The 17,560-nt window shown below is 42.3% G+C and overlaps 1 protein-coding gene across 2 annotated transcripts in view; it reads right to left on the bottom strand.

The window, feature by feature from the left end:
* Positions 1 to 17,560, bottom strand: part of abl1 (c-abl oncogene 1, non-receptor tyrosine kinase) — a 194,745-nt gene that overhangs the window by 84,303 nt on the left and 92,882 nt on the right. For both annotated transcript variants that reach the window (XM_069918694.1, XM_069918704.1), the window contains exons 2-3: positions 12,904 to 13,068; positions 11,466 to 11,761 (exon numbers count right to left, since the gene is read on the bottom strand). In XM_069918694.1, coding sequence (XP_069774795.1) covers positions 11,466 to 11,761; positions 12,904 to 13,068 — 461 coding nt within the window. The remainder of the gene's footprint in view (positions 1 to 11,465; positions 11,762 to 12,903; positions 13,069 to 17,560) is intronic.

The raw sequence follows: 17,560 nt of genomic DNA, 5'->3' as shown, positions 1-17,560 counted from the left end.
ATTTTTGAAGTCCGCCGGTCGGGAGGACACTGGTCCTCTGGGACTCACCAACATTGGAGATCGGCTGCTCCTCTCCACGATGGCTCTCTGCTCCGATGTGCAGGTAAGGCCTTCTTTCTTCTCCAGTGATTTTCCTTCTTCCCTTTTCTCTGTTATTCTTAATTTTTCTCTTTTGGGTGCCATCTTCTGTCTCTTCTCTGTAACTTTATCTTTCTCTTCCTGTATTTTATGTTTATTGAGCTCTGTTTTTTCAAACTTTTTTTTCTTTTCTCTGGAGAGGGCTGGTTCCACTCGACCAGCCACTACTCCATCACGTGACTCCCGCCTTCACCCTCCCTCTTGAGAATGCCGTGAAGTTGATCTTAGATATCTCAGACTCTGGCACCAAGGAGGCAACTTACCATCCGGGATACTCGATGTCTCCCATGGACCTCTTACCTGTCTTCCTATCTATCATCCTATCTCTACAACTTGCCTCTTCTTCTCCCTTCCCTTCTTTGCTACAGGACCAGACTCCATGCCAGAGACCTGATCACCATGCCTTGTGCCTGGTAGGCTGGCCCCCAAGGCATATTTGTTATTGAGGAAAACGGCCTCGGGGTGTCTGTCTGTTCCCTTTCCCTCTCCTGACTGTCACCCATCTACCCCTCCACACCCCCAACCCACTGACTCCTAGGTGTGATAGTGTCCCTTTAACTCAGTTGTTTTCAAACTTTTTCTTCCCACCCACATACCACCTTAAGCAATCCCTTACTAATCACAGAGCACTTATGACATAGGGATTGCTTAAGGTGGTTTGTGGGTGGAAGGAAAAAGTTTGTGAAGCACTGTTTTAATTGTACTTAATTGACTCGTGATGTGCATAACTCCAAAGGAAATGGGCCAATGACAATTTTAGTCAAGCCAAATATTTCAGTAACAATTGGGTCTAGAGCAGTGGTTCTCAACATTCCCTTCCCACTCACAAACCACCTTAAGCAATCCCTTACTAATTACAGAACACTTATGGCATAGGGATTGCTTAAGGCGGAATGTGAGTTGGGGAAGCAGTTTGAAAACCACTGCTCTAAACTCCTGTCTATCACCCCCTCTGCCTCCTGAATGATCCGGAGTTCATCTGGCTCCAATTCCTTAACTCGGCTTGTCAGGAGTTTCAGCTGGACGTACTTCTTGCAGATGAAGTCATCAGGGAAACTGCTGACTTCCCTGAAGACCCACATTCTACAAGAGGAGCATTACCCTGCCTTGGCTGCCATTCACACTGTTTATGACTAGAGGAACAAAATACAAGATTTCTAAAACGTGCCTTTCCTGTACCTACCTGCTAAATCCTTTTTGTTCCGCGAATAGGGTGTCCCTTTCTTACTTCAACTCCTACTATTCCTCGCCTCTTACCTGTTCCCGCTGAAGCCTGTGAGCCAAAGTCATACCACTCTAACTCAGTCCACTCCGCTACACAGTCCCTCACTTTTACAATGATTCTCAGCTTCACCGTCCAATCAACTTCTACTTGCTGCCTTACCCCTTTTTAAATTCCAATTGTCGCTACTCCTAAGGTCACCTGACCACTCTTGCTCTAATCAGCTTCTCCCTCACCCCTTTCTAAATTCCTACTGCTGCTGCTCCTCCTCAGGTCACCTGATCTCTTTTTCCAATGAGCTTATCCCTCAACCCTTTTCTAAATTCTCAGTGCTGCCACTCCTCAAACCTGACCTCTTGCTCCAATCAGCTTCTTCCTTCAATCCTACCTCCATTATAAAGGTTTACAAGATAATGAGAGATATAGATGCAAGTAGACTTTTTCCACTTAGGTTGTGAAAGATAAATACAAGAGGTCATAGTTTTAAGCCGAAAGGGGAAAGGTTTAGGGGGAACATTAGGGGAAGGTTCTTCACTCAGATAGTGGTGGGAATGTGGAATAAGCTGCCATATGATGTGGTGAACGCAGGCTCGATCTTAAGTTTTAAGAATAAATTTGACAGATACCTGGATGGGAGAGGTCTGGAGGGTTATGGAATGGGAGCAGGTCAATGGGTCTAGCGGAGTGATAGTCAGCACAGATTAGAAGGGTTGAATGGCCTGTTTTCTGTGCTGTAGCTTTGTGTAGCCTGATTTGATGATCATCATGAGTATATTACTGTTACTGTAACTATCCTCATTATGGCTATAAATATTTCTTTAACCCCTAACTATCCTCATTATGGCTATAAATATTTCTTTAACCCATGCTCATCCTTCAACCAGGAATAATCCTACAACCAGTAATGCCGCATCACTATCTCTTGATTTTCTGTTTGCCGTGATTCAGTAGTGAGCAGTATTGCTCAAATTGTGATTTTTGGTTGTGATTTTAATCCTCATGTCTGGCTGACAGCAAAAATGACTCATCAACATAGTCTGCTTGGGTCAAGGGGCCTGATATGACCTGGGTCTTATGAGATTTCTCCTGGACAAACCAGGCACCAAAAGCTTTTCCAAGTTTCAAAAAGATACAAAGTCAAGTTCTTGTCAGACTTAATTTCCACAAGGATAGAGCTTTACACAAAGGAGGCCTATTCCCAATAAAAGTTGTGATCTCTATTGGACTAGAACAAGGAAGCATTTAGGAAGTGGCAAATTCAGATTCATGGACAGCCACCTCTCACAATTTTCAAGTTATTAAAAGAACTGACTGAGGTCAAACTATAATTAATGATGTAAACAAAGACTAATCTGAATTTTCATTCTAAAATATTAAATGCATAGAAACATTCCAGATTGATAAAATTACAAACAACCAATTCCAAAAAAGCAACACCGGAATGTAATTTGCTTGAAATATATTGCATTTTGAGCTCATTCTGCTTTCCATTTTTATATTCTATTTTCTTGTTCTATCATTGCCAATGGAAATATGCTCCAGGTTTTTCTCAAAACTTAGTTTTCTAAAACTCTGGATATACAAAAGTACAAACAACATTTATTTAAAACTCTGCAATAGACGATAACTCAGTGGCGTCACTAGGGTCAGTGTCACCCAGTGCAGTAACTCATGGTGTCATGCCCCCCACCCCTGTTACCATGGACTTCCTCCCATACCAGACCATACAGAATCCTTATTAATGTTTTTTGTACTAACATTCACTGAATGTAATGGCAATAATTGTGGGATAAACAACTAGCAAAATTAAAATTACACCTTTAAATTACAATATCATCCATACAGCCTAAATGCATTTACATAGCTTCATGAGGTTTAAGTGAAAATTCAGTAACAACAGAATTCAAAAAAATGTAAGAACTACATCAAAATTGTGTTGATTTCAACTTTGTTACATGAGATACATTACTAATTACCACAATATTGTAGCTAAAACACCAGAAAATTTGACAAAAGCAGCGACTATAAAAACACAAGCAGCAACTCACAGGCTTCCGGGAAAGGTGGTGGAGACAGGGTCGATTTTGTCATTTAAGCAAGAGTTGGATAAGTATATGGATGGGAGGGGGATGGAGGGATATGGACAGAATGCTAGAAAGTGGGATTAGAGGAGGGTACTTGGATCAGTGCTGACTAGAAGGGCCAAATTGGCCTGTTTCCGTGCTGTAATTGTTATTGTTAATTGTTAATGAAAACAACAGCGCATGCTTGTAGCATGTGCAGACGAAATCATGTGATTTGAAGTGTCATTGTAATTGGGTAATAATGAGCGCATTAGAAGGTTCAAAAAGTAAATTAGCATAGAGTTTTATCCTTGTAGGCATATTTATACAAGTAAGATGGGCTTACAAAAAATGTTTTTGTTGTTATAACTAACTACGGGCATATTTTTATAAAAATAACAAATTTCTGCTGAAACACTGCACAAAAATTTTATTTTGGTGTCGCCCGGTGTTGTCTGCATCCCCCGTACTCCCATAGTGTCGCCAGTGTGATAATTTTTTTCTTCCTGCACCCGATCACAAAACAAGGCCTGCCTGCATGAATAAATTGGATTCTTTTTACGGAGGAATCTTCCCCTTTTAATATATTCTAAAATTATATAATTTCCTCCATTGGCTAAGATTAAAATAAAATGCAGCTTTAGATGAACAGGAAAGTAACTTACAAGTATTGTTGCAATGTTTGGCACAGTCAAGATCTTCAAACCCAAAACAAATATGTAGATTAGTCAATCCCATTTTAAAAGTGAACTCAAGACATCCGTCAGGTCAGTTTTACTTGGGCAGTACCCAAATGTCAAAGCTTTAAGTCTCATTTCAAGAAATCAGCCGCTATAAAGTTATGAACATTATGTCCTTGTGATACTCAGGCTTTGCTCATTGAATTTCTGTTGAACTGTACATCTCCCAAGTTGCTGACAAGAACACTTTTTGGGTGCTGTGAATTAGGAAATTATTAAAAAAAAAACACTAAAAAAAACAGTGAGACATCTATAGCAAACCAGAAATTAAATTTAAAACTCAATAAAGCAGCCCGGGGAAATTAAATTGTCGATTTCACAAGACTAATTTTTCAGACAACTGGTTCAGGCCAATTCTTGTCGAATTGAGGGAAAGCACACTGGCTGCTTTATTTCTTTGAGGTACATGTTTGTCTCTGTCCCAGTGCAAAAGGATATGCCAAAATCTCTACTATACAACAAAAGATATGATTGAATTTCTTTCAGTGCTATGGGAAATAACTTCCCCATTCATTCAAACATAATGAGTGGTGTATAATTGTTTTTTCCAAAAATATACTTTATTCCAATAAATTATTTACAAGTGTTCAAGACTTTTTACATTCATAATGTCAATCATATCAATACATTCTCATCAGTGTGCATTGTTACATTTGTTCTCTCAGTACCCTGCTACTATCACTGTGGCACCTTATCATTTCTTTTCCCCATTTCCCCCCCCCTTCCCCTCAGACTCAGCTTCTCAGTGCCCAAAAAGAGGACTGTGCTCCTTCACCACAGCACACTCACATTGGCTGTACCAAGCCTCAGTGCGTCCCTCAACATGTACTCTTGCAGCCTGGAATGCAGCAGCAACCCCAGACCGGCATCTCAGTAGGCTGAAAGGCCAACAGGTTTCAGGCAGACCAGTGTGTCTTTTACTGAGTTGATGGTCTTTCAGCAGTCCTGGATGTCAGACTCCAGGATTCCAAGAGTGTCCCCCTGGGAAAAGCCCATAAATCAGAGAGACAAGAACCCTTGAATCCTTTTCCACACATTCTTTACACAATCTGCATTCAGCAAAAAGGATGGCGACAGTCTCCACTCCACCCATCCAGAAGACAATGTGTGGAGGGTGATGTTCTGATTGTGCAAGAAGGATATACTGGAGGACTCCTCTCACTGCCAGCCAGGCCAAATCCTGTTGCTTGTTTGTGAGCCCTGGCGGAGGCCAAATAACCAGGACGGTCTGCTCAGGGAGCCATCCCACAGACCCATTGAGTCCTCATCTCTCAATTTCTGCAGAACATTCCATGCTGACCACTGTCTGATGGCCTTGTGGTCAAAAGTGTTGTTCTGGAACAACTTTTCCACAGTGGTGTGGCAAAAAACAGCTAACTGGGACATTGCGCATCAATGGCACCAGGCCTATCCTTTACAATATCTGGGACAGGTGGAGCCTCAGCACGTTGCGGCACTTGGTGTCCTTGTACTTTGGTTCCACACACAGTCTGATGCAGTCACATCCTTGTCCCCATTTTCTGGTGACTTGAACATGCGCTCTTTTGGATCCTATCCATTTTGGACCCCCATATGAATCTGAAAGCTGCTCTGGTAACTGCTAGGGCTGAGGCACAGGGGACGGGCCACACCTGCTCCACGTACAGTAGTACTGAAAGCACCTCACACCTGATGACCAGCTTCTTCCCCGTTATTGCAAAGGAGCACTGTGCCCATGGAGCCAACTTTTTGGTGGCCCTTTGCGATCTGCTCCAACTAATTCTTGATGCACATGTCAGCCCCTCCAAACCAGATCCTCAGCACCTTCATGTGATCAAACCTGACTGTAAAGGGAACGGTGGTCCAGTCGGGCCAGTTCCCAAAGTTCCTTGCTCTTCTTTTGGTTTACCCTGGCACCTGATGTAGACTCAAAATGCCCACATATGCTGGTCAGTCTCCAGACTGATCGTGCATCCGAACAGAAGTTAGCAACATCATCCACATACAGGGAGGCTATGTCCTGAGTGCCTCCACTGCCTGGCAACATCAATCCGCTTATGCCCTCATCCTTCCTGAAGGATTCTGCGAAGGGTTCGAAGCAGCACACAAATAAGACTGGAGACAGTGGGCAGCCTAGCCTAACTCCAGACTTGATGGGGAATCTATCAGTTTCCCTCCAATTTTTTTGGACTGCACTACAGATGCCTGTATAGAGCAGTTTAATCCAATTCCGGATTCCCTTCCCAAAGCCCATTTTGGAGATCACATCCATCATGTACATGTGGGATATCTGGATAAAAGCCTTCTCCTAGTGTAAGCTGATCAGGCAGGTGTCCACCCCCTGTCACATAGGTGACTGTAGCCTTGAGCAGCACGAGGCTGTCAAGAGATCTTCCTGCCCAGAGCTGTGCAGGTCTGGTCTGAGCGGATCACCTGCCCCAGGGCAGGCAACTCAATTGGCAATGGCCACGTCAGGATTTTGTAGTCCACATTTAGCAATGAAATGGGTCTCCAATTCCAGATATTCTCCTTCTCCCCCTTCTGTTTGAAGATGAGGGAGATTATGCCCTTTCTCAAGGAGTCTGAAATTCTTCCTGCCAGGAGCATAGCATTGTATACTTCCCGTGGGTCTGGGCAAACCCAGTCCCACAAGGCTACGTTCAACTCAGCTTCTGGGAGTTTTAATTGACCCAAAGGAATGAATGGAGTCCATCAGTTCCCCAGAGTAACTGACTGATCCAGACATTCTTGCTTCCTGTCATCTAAGACCTCCGGGATAGAGAACAAGTAATTTTGGGAGGCCATTCTGTCTGTAGCCTTAGTGCCATCAGACGAGCATAAAAGGATCTTCCGATCCTCTGAATGCCTAACTGCGAGGAAGTAACTGAGCATGTTCTCTTCCTTAAGTCTGTGGATTAGAGCTCCCTTCCTCAAGTCTGTGGATTAGAGCTCCCTCTGCGAACCTTTTTGAAGAAAAAATCTGAGCACGTCTTATCCTGCTCCACTGTGTGGATTTCAGATTAGAAGATGATCTTGGTGGACTCTGAGGTGAAATAGCAGGGCTTGTTGCCTCTTCACCTCTCGGAGTTCCTCCCTCAAATCCACCCCTCTCAATTCCAGGAGTTGTTGTAGGTCAGTATGTAGTTGGTTCAGCTCCCTGTCTCTGTCTTGATCTTTGAACACCTTTGACGAAAAAAGAACGTCTTGGTCACTTTCCACCAGGTCACTGTGAAGTCAAAGAAGGGTTTCACGGTTCTCCAACCAGCATACTCCTTTAGTTCCTCTACCTTCTCTGGGATCAGCAACTTCATGTTCAGCTTCCATGTTCCTTTGCCTGCCTTCTGGTCTTCCTGTAGGTGACAGGAGGCATAAGGCAGAGGACAGAGAAAAACACCGGCATAACAGGGATGGTTCTGTCTGCAACAGCCTTAGACATAAAGATGAAATCTATCTGGGACCAGCTTAAGCTGCTTGATATTGACCAGGTCGGCTGCGGTTGTGCTCCACCTGTAGGGTTGCTGAAGGTGTCACACAGTTGTGTGCCCTTTACCATCTCCATCAGAAGACAGGAGGAGCTATCCAGTCTGCTGTTGACACTGTCTGATCATCCTGCTGCATCGATGATGCATTTGAAGTCATCGGCCAGAATAACCGGCCTGGACATTGCCAGCAAAGGTGGAAGCTGCTGGAAGACGGCCAGCCTCTTGCTCCACACAGGTGAGGCACACACATTGATCAGCTGGAGTGGGGTGTCATGGCACTTCAGGTCCACCACAAAGAAATTCCCCCCAACTTCATCCTTAATCTTGGTGATTCCAAAGTTGCCAACTCACAGCAAGATCCACAGATGGATGTGTGACAATCATCCCCCCACCCTGATCATACAGGCAACCCATGGGGCCACCATCGTGACCACCTCCAATAGTTTTGGAGGTGTGGCAACCTACACACCTGTATTAAAATAACATCTGCTTTGACTTATGGAGGTATTTTAAAGCATGAACACATCATGTAGTGCGTTTAACACTCCGCATGTTTAGAGTTGAGAATTTAATCTCCACTTTTTAATTCATAAAAGTTCTCAGTTCGCAATCCTTACAGCACAGTGTCCATCAGTCTGAGTCTACATGCCACCACTTTGGTGAACTTCAGTTCTGATTGTGGGCTCAAGAACAGGATGTGATTTCCTCTGGGATCAGAGTATCCTTGGGCAATGGTGGTGGTGTTACTGGGGGGCGATCTGGCTGTGCTCCTGCTCCTCTGTCTCCTGGCTGGCTTGTATTCTTCTCCCATAGCTGGGGAGTCATGGCATCTGGACTGCTCCCGGTCTCCCAGGGCTTTTTCCCGGGGAGTGGGATGGCTGGTGGTGGTGTGCAGCTGTCTCTCCACTGCTCCCAGTCTCTCAAAGCCGGGGGGGTGGGGCCACTGGCCTCTACTGCCTTGCTCATAGTCTCTGGGAGTTAAGGGGTTGCTGGATCCTGTACCTCCCACTGTCAGACTTGATTGTAATCCATTTTCTTCCTTCTTTCCTCTCCATTCTTAAGCTTCCTTTGTTTGCGTATGTGCCGGCTTCCTCAAGCTGTCCGTTGCTGGTTTCTTTCTTTGGGCTTCTTGGGTTTTCTTTCTTTTACCCACCATCTGCTATTTTCCCTCTGCACCTCTCTCCTCCTTTCACTCTTCCTCCTCAGGAGGATCCTCCAGTCCTATGGCTGGAGTTTGAGAATTGGAGGTGGATGTGCGTGGGGTCTACCTCTGATCTCTGTCTCAGTCTGTGAAACTCTGAGTTTCAGTTACAGTCGAGGTTGATGGGGTGTTGACCTCGCTGGGGGTGGTGGTGTTGGTCATTTGTCCCCCTGTTGCCTGTGTGTAAGTGGCTACGCGTTTTGGACAGGCTCTGTAGAGATGGCCTGCTTCTGCACACAGGCTGCAGCACTTGCTCTCTCCGCAGCTTCACCTTCATTTGCCGTTTGCTGGTCCATATTCCAAACATATCTTTGGCATCCACGCAGGTCCCTGTCCCCTCAACATAACAGCTAAGGAAGGTGAGCACATCCACAACTAGTACATGTGGATTGAACCTGTTCACTGTTATCACTCACTCCTTCTGCATCAGAAGGGTGAAGAGTGGCTGCACCTTGAATAGCAAGAGTGGAGCCGAGCTCCCCTTCTCCTGGAACTCCCAAAGCAACTTCTGCCATCCTGTCAGGGGTGTCACATTGAAGTGACTGTTGTCCACGACATCCTTGAGGCTGATGTCCTTTCCCTCAAATTTGAGGCATTCCATCAGGACCTTGTGCACAGAGAGGACCTGGGAAAACAGCAATCCCTCACTCAGGTCCTTCACTGTCACCCTGCCACATTGAAGTTTCCTGTTGCAGCCATTCTAGTGGAGCTGGTGGAGCTGGAAAGGATGTTAGACTGGTCCTCCAATCCGCATGGATCCACCCTTGCGTCAGCAGGCCAGCTCACACCAGCTGATCTCCTGCTCCAAAACGCCCTCTCGGGTATCTTCTTTTATGCTACAACTATAGCTCCTCTCTTCTCACAAATCCAGTTGATCAATTCTTATAAGAACTACACTTGATCTTAGCCAAAAGGCCGAATGTTACTACATTTGCCTATGTATCCAACTGTCACTAAACCAGAAACAATTCACAGCAAACTGGTTGCCATTGGCATAACACCATTACAGTTCGAATTTACTGGTGTCTTTAAGGAGTTCATACCCCTTCCCGTGTCAGTGTGGGTTTCCTCCTGGTATTCTGATTTCCTCTCAGTGCACCAAGATATATGAGGTTAGTAGATTAATTGGTCACGTGGGCACATTTGGGCAGCTCAGCCTCCTGGGTTGAAAGGGCCTGTTAGCATGCTGTATTTCTAAATTAAATTTGATCAGAGCCATTGCTGAGCAATGCTGAAAATCAAAAATTGCCAAGTCTCTCATCCATCCTTGCTGCTGAACAGTAGATTGCATTCAATTTGACATTTGCTAATACCTTCAAAGGCATTAATTTAAATCTCAATTCAATCAAAGACTCTGATTGCTTCCAAATCATAAATCCAATCCTATACCAGAATCGCTGTTCCACATCAAAATAAACCTAATTCAAGAAGATCCAATGGTTGCAAGCAATAAAACAGACAATTGCCTGGGTGAGACAAAATAACTTCTCCTGGTGTCATCTTCATGAAGATCAATAAATAGGATTTTTGTTCTGCATTGGTTTATATTTTGATTAAAATGCTAGAAGTGTTGTAATCTTGCACAAGTAGCAACAAACAACCTTGCACTCAATGTTAGCAAAACCAAGGAGATGATTGTGGACTTCAGGAGGAAGTCAGGAGAACACAAACCAGTCCTCACCGAGGGTTCAGCAATGGAGAGGGTCAAGAACATCAAATTCCTGGGTGTCAACATCTCAGAGGATTGTTAACTTGGCCTGTGACATCACGGGCACCAGACTTCAATCCATCAAGAACATCGACAAGAGACAGTATCTTAAGAAAGCAGCCTCTATCCTCAAGGACCCCCACCACCCAGGCCATGCTCCCTTCACTCTGCTACCATTGGGAAAAAGGTACAGGAGCCTGAAGATGAGATGAATGAACCAAAGACACTGCCTTACTTTGACTTTTCATGAACTATTTTTATTTATTTTTGTCGTGGTTTATATAAATGTTTGCACTATGATACTACTGCAAAACATGAATTTCGTGACTTGTTCTTAACAATAAGTTCTGATTCTGATTTTAAAAAATAGAACATTTGCCCAGAGTGAATCAGAAAGATCTTAGCAAAAAAATAACATTATAAGTTTTCTCTGAATAGACACCTGCATTATGATTGCACTTCAGACAGGGCCACTGTTCAGAATGTTAAACTCATCCCTTAAATTTCAATGTTTATTGAAAAATTACTGTTGTTACTTTAAAAACTTGTTCAAGTCCACTAGCAAGAACTTCAAAAGATGTTCTTTCAGAGTTGGTTAGTCCCTAATTTAGCCAGTAAAGACAAATTATACTAAACCAGCTTTTTCACTCTGTCATTTGTCTGCCAAATATTTTTCATCGATTTGAACTAGTAACCTAAAAAGAGAACACGTACTTCCTCCTGCTGACTGCACTCCCCCCCCCCCCCCACCAAAGTATTGGCTTACCCAAAAGTGAGGTGACCTTGCCTGTAAAATTATTGTCTCGTATAATCTATTTAAACACAGCGACTGTTACATGATCATTTGTTCTTCATGGAACTCTTCATTGTTAATAGAGAAACAAATGTTACATAGACACATTGTTTCAATGGATTCCAAAATAGAGATGTACCTTTCCATCAGATGCAGTGTTTATCCTGTAGTGGTATACCCTTCCTTCATAACGAAGTGATATGGATCTTTGTCCGGGACTGCTTTCACTCTCTCGCACCAGAAAACTTCCATTGATGCCACTGCTGAGGAGATATTCTGCAGCATTGCGTGAAACTGGCCCATGGTACCAGGAGTGTTTCTCTAAACTGTTAACTGGTGTTATATAGTTGCTTGGAACCCAACCTTGACCATTTTTAGTCTGAGCCTCACACCATTCTCCATTATGGTTATAGCCCAGAACACGAAGCTTTTCACCTGTAAAAAGAGAATCCAGGATTCCATCAATAATTCTATGTATTACAAATAGAACACAGTAAAACCATTTTCTCAAGAGAAAACAAACTGCTAATCTACAATGATTAGTTGTTGATATACATTCAACTTTTCCTGACAGCTGTATGCTAACGTCTAGGATTGGATCTTGGTTTATAAATCTTTTGACCACATCTGCAGTACAGATATGTGACTTTACCACAGACTCCTCCGAAAATTCCCAGTCTACCAACCCAACCGTTCCACTTTGCTGCTAACTGACCAAATAACATGAGGAACAGGCTCACTTCTCAGTCACTATCAGATATCTGGGCAAAACAGATATGAAAATAAGCAACAGTCAAGACCTTGGTTGGATGTTGAACCGGATATAAAATTGTATCCAAAGAAGTTCATACTGTTTTAGTACACATGATAACCTTAATTTTTTTCACAGTTGTGTACTCAAAGCCAGTTTGAAGCCAGGTAAAAGTGATCAGTGGAACTGCAGCCGAATATTCAGAATCAGCGGCTTTCTAGTCTAAGCTGCGTTCTACAAATCAGTTGCAAGGCAATTAATTAGTTAGGATAAATCAAACTAATACATAATAGAATCTACTTACAACCCACTTCACTTAATATTTGGAAAGATTCTGAAAGGAACAGTACCAATTAAATAAGATTGAAGTAGTAATGGCAACACCTCCAATGAATAATGCTACATGTGGAACATAATGCTTGGAAAAGGGGTTTTGATCTTTTAAATAGTAAATCAAAATAAAAAAATCACAAAATAAGTGCATGAAAAATTGTCGTTGGAATCATGCTTTAAAAAATATCACAACCAAGGCCCAAGGACACAAAACAACACAAGTACGGGATGACTTCAGATGTCAAATAAAGAATAGTGTTAAACCTATAACCAATTTATCCTTGCCACCCCTGTCTACTATTTCAGTTTGTTCTATGAAAATGCTAAGAGTAGGGTTTTACTGAACATCGTCATGGTTTAGTTTAGTTGACCACAAGATTGTTAATTCTGGTTCTCAAGTATATTTTAATTTGTTTATTGCATCATCCGCTCCGTAAATGGTTATATGGTTATATGTTTTTTTGCCAAAATTGATTGGCAATTTGCTGCTCACCTTTTGTTATGCTGAGTGTGTTATCTCCACTGGCAACAAAATCATACAGTGCAACAAAAAGGTTGGGGTCATTTTCACTGGGGCACGCAAGCAAGTTTTCTTTGGAATTCCACCGAGCAGCTTCATTCAGACCCTGTGATTCAAACTCTGGACGGTGCAGGGCTTCTGAAAAAAAAGAGCTAAAATTATAACATGTTGCATGCAAAATGTAACCACCTGGTTAAATCTCAATTCCAGTCAGATGTCATGCATTCAGTTTGATTACCAGACCTTGTAATATTAGACATGCCTCATTCCACAAAATACAGTCAACAGCTGGTAAAATAACTGGAGCTTTCAAATATTCACTGATAATTAAATTATAAGCAATTTAAAAGATGCCTGAGAGTGATTTGAAAGTTTTTAAAAAATGAACAATTCAAAGGATTTGCTTGGAATCTGATTGCTGGCTTCTTAAGATTCCGATATCATTTTCACTTTGATGGTGGATAAACTAGTGTCCTGAAAACCGATGCTCCAAGTGACATGAGCTGTCCTTGCACCTCAACCTACAAGGTCTCACAAATGTACTTGCTGAGGCCAGATGGTAGTTCTTGGACACCTCCTCTTACTCTCTTGTTAAGTGGCACCCCACCAAGAGGCATCACCATCTCCCACACGAACACTGACCCCACCGCCTTCAGAAATCTCCCTCTACAGCATCCGAGCTCATTATTTCCCAACGCTGCACTGCTCAGTTCTACCTCCTACCCAAGATCCACAAAACCTAACTGCTCCAGAAGACCATCTGCTTCTGACCTAATGAAATTGTATCATCCTATCTTGTCTTCATTTTGCACCCCTTAGTTTCTCAGTTCCTCTATCTTGTCCCTATCTTCCCATGACAAGGTGTTCCATTCCAGGACATTAGAAATGTTCTTCAGTAAACATGATTCCCCTCCACTGCTATTAAAGCAGCCTTCTCTCACATCTCCACCATTCCCAGCAAATCTGCCCATGCCCCATCCTCTCCCAACAAAACAGGGACAGGGTTCCCCTCATCTTCACCTTCCACACCAACTATCCCCACATCCATCATATTCTCTGAAATTTCCATTACTTTCAATAGTATCCCACCACCAGACACATTTGCACTTATCCCCCTCTCTGCAACTCACTTATCCCTTCCCACCAATTGCACCTTGGCACTTATCCCTGTAACCACACCAAGTGCTACACTATCGCCTGCTCCCTCACTACCACTCAGGGCCCTAACCAGTCCTTCCAAGCCAGGCAACATCATGTGCAAATCTGTACGAGCCATTTATTGCCTCCTCTACACCGGTCAGTTGGAATTCCTATTGGGAGAAATTGCTTTGTTGAGCAGCTTTGCCTTGCCCACCACAACAGCCAGGATTAACCAGTAGTCAACCACATCAATTCCACTTCTCATTCCAGTAGACACATCTGTCCATGGTTAACTGTGCTGCCCAAACAAATTGGAGAAACAGCACCTTATGTCCTGTTTCAGCAGTCTCCCACCAGGCACCATCAATATTGACTTTTCCAATTTCCCGCAACTCCCCCCATCCCTGTTTTCTAAACTAAACCTTCTTGTTTTCCCTAATATCTGGCCCCATTCCTCCTCCTCCTCTCTTACTTCCATTTCCCCTTCCCTGCCCTCTCTTTGTGCCCGCCACCACCCTTCCTTCCTCCAGCTCCCCACCCCTTCCCTTCATTCCATGATCTACTGTCTTCCTACCAGAGTACATCTTCCTTAGCCCTCTTCCTCTTGTTACCCCTTTACTTGATTCCCATTTCTTCCCACTTTCCCACCTATATTCATCTGCCAGCCCAGGCTCTTACCCCTTTACCCCTCCCACATTTTAATTTGGGCTTGTGCCGTCTTGATCTATTGCCTTCCAGTTTTCAAGCATCAGTAATTTTTCTTGTTTGCTAAAGGAATATACAGTACTTAGCTTTTTTTTTGTTTCGTTCCATTTGGATTTACATGCAGCATTTACAAATATTAAATAAGCATTGTAATAACCTTGGAATATCCTGCTTTAATTGGGTCACAGGGTGTCCCAAAGCAGTCACCCTGACAGCCAATATTGTTTGGTCAGCGTCCGTTCATAGCAATACATTAAAAAAAAATACTGGTTAATGAAATTGATTAAGGAATATTAATTTGACCAGAATACCATACACAACTTTACTTTACTCCAAAACAGTCGTGATGATAGAGATGTGTGATGATAAGAGTCCCTGTTTAATGTTTTATCTGACATGAGCTACCTCCAGTGGTATAGCATTCCCTCAATGCTGGACTTGTGTGCAAGCCTTGAGAATGAATAGAGTCACAGACTTGAATGCCACCCATTGATCCACAATCGGCAATGACCGTGCAACATCAAAATTTATTTTATTCAACATTATTGCACACAGACTGATGGGCAGATAACAGCTCTCATTTGTTCAATTGTGTCAAGTGGCTCTCCACACTTCAAAGATGTATAAAACACCAGTCTTAAATTTGTCATATTTCAGACCAAAGCAACACAAGAAAAAAACCTTTTCAAATTCATTACCATCTAATCTGGATTGCTCTCTCAAATTAGTTAATCACAATGGATCTTGACAAATAATTCCTTGAAGCAGTACATCTCAATCTGTGACCAATGGGTCAGTCAGCACATTGCACACAGTCATAAGCAAGATTTTATTCACTGCTCACATTGAACTGTTAAGAACTTAACACTAGGTCATACAGTTTAAAAAAAAGTACATAAAGAATGAAGTTAGTCTGCAAAAGACAAAATGAGACAAAGATCAATCAACAATTTTGTTAAATGGTGGACAACACAATGGGCTTCAAGGTTTCTTCAGATTTTTATTCAAACTATGTGCCATATGCTTTTATATCCTTCTTACTTAGAGAAAGATATATGCAAAATATACAAACTCTCAGATGTTTCCAGCAATTTTCAATTTTTGTGGAGAAGTAGCAAATATTTACTTTGTATACTGGGTTAAGTATGGGGATTTGCATAATCTGGCTCTTAAAGATTGAATCACAAAATAAAACTGTGCTTCTTTATCTCAATACCTTATATTTCCCTTTGATTACAAGGTCTAACTCACACCAAGCAAAAGCAAAAACACCTCCTTTCATTTTTCTTCTTAGTTAATACTGAAGAAAATTTCATTTTTCTACAATGTCAATTTTCAACAATTTCCCTGCCATTTGTTTCTTCCAAGTTGAACCATTCTTGTATTCTTCCAGCCACCCTTCTTTCATCCATCATGGTTAATCCAAAATTCCATTCTGAAGCATTCTATTTTGTCACCCCATTATCCTCTACCTTGCTTTGAAACCTCCTCCAGCCTCTAACCCCACCCCCACCCTCCTCCCTGCAATTTCTGCACTCTTCAAATTCTAGCTCTGGCATATTCTTGATTTTAGTTGCTCCATATTGGCAGCTGTGCCTTTAGCTATTTCTATTTTGGGATGAAGTCTGGAATTCCTTTACTAAAAATCTCTGTCCTTCATTGCTATTTCTTAAAAGCTGTCCTTTGACCAGCCTTCTGGTGTCCTATATGAGTGTGACTTACATGTTTTGCTTTAGAATTTTATTTGACGATACTTCACAAAATGCTTCACTGAAACTATAATATAACAAGCATTTGTTGCTTCTGTGACAGATGATGTTATATTTTATATTGTATATAGATGTTTGAAAAGGAGATAAATTGTGGCAAGTTTTTTAGTGTAGGTCACATACAAGCACCAAAACAGATTTCATTTAAAATGCCAGAGCTCTGCTGAAGCCAGACAGTCCAGGCTCCGGGTGCCTTTACAAAAACTTTGAAGAATACCAATAAAGACTTCACAAGTAGGTGTTAATTGTACATGCTGTGGAGTAATGGATTATTGATTTGGAAAGCAACAGATGAACGAGTTCAGAAGATTGGGTCCGGTGCTGCAGTCTGAGTGCAGTTTGCTGTTCTAAGAGAGTCATGTGGTTTTCTCAGAGAGAGAGAGAGAGAGAGAGAGAGAGAGAGAATTCAGTTCAGCAGCAGTACCTGGGACTGGAACATAACAAGCTGGAAAGCTTGTGGGAAAAACACCATTTTGAAGACAGGCTGTGAGTTCTTAATTCAGTCTAGTCAAAGCCCTTGTGGTCCATACAAGAGGAGATTGCTAGCTGTACAATGTTTCACTTGAAATAAAGGAAACAGAAAAGGAACTCTGTGATGACCTGAAAGAAAGAGGTTATCACCTGTAAATCCCTGATGGGGCAAGTTTTTTTGGCAAGACACTGAAGTGGCTGATTGGAAGGAATCAGTCTGTGTCCAATGAATAACAAATCTCTCTCTGAAAACCGAAAAGAACCTTCCTGAGTGGTAACCATTTACCTTTCAAGCACCAAAGCCTGATGAAATTTATAAATGTTAAATTCTGTGCACAGTATAAGAATTGGCTGATACCAGTGAACTTAGAGGAGTGAGAAGTGATATTGGACTGTGAATCAAAGAACTTTCCTGAACTTATATACACATGTGCTTAGAATTAGAAGGTGGTTAAGTAAGTTAATAGTAATAAGGTAAAGTGTGATTCTGTTTTCATGTTTAAAGATAATTAAAACCAACTTTTGTTTAAGTAACCATTTATCTT

The sequence above is a fragment of the Narcine bancroftii genome, chromosome 1, assembly GCF_036971445.1.
Source record: "Narcine bancroftii isolate sNarBan1 chromosome 1, sNarBan1.hap1, whole genome shotgun sequence".
Lineage (NCBI taxonomy): Eukaryota > Metazoa > Chordata > Chondrichthyes > Torpediniformes > Narcinidae > Narcine > Narcine bancroftii.
The sequence above is the reverse complement of the archived record's forward strand: the minus strand, read 5'-3'. Positions and strand labels throughout refer to the sequence as shown.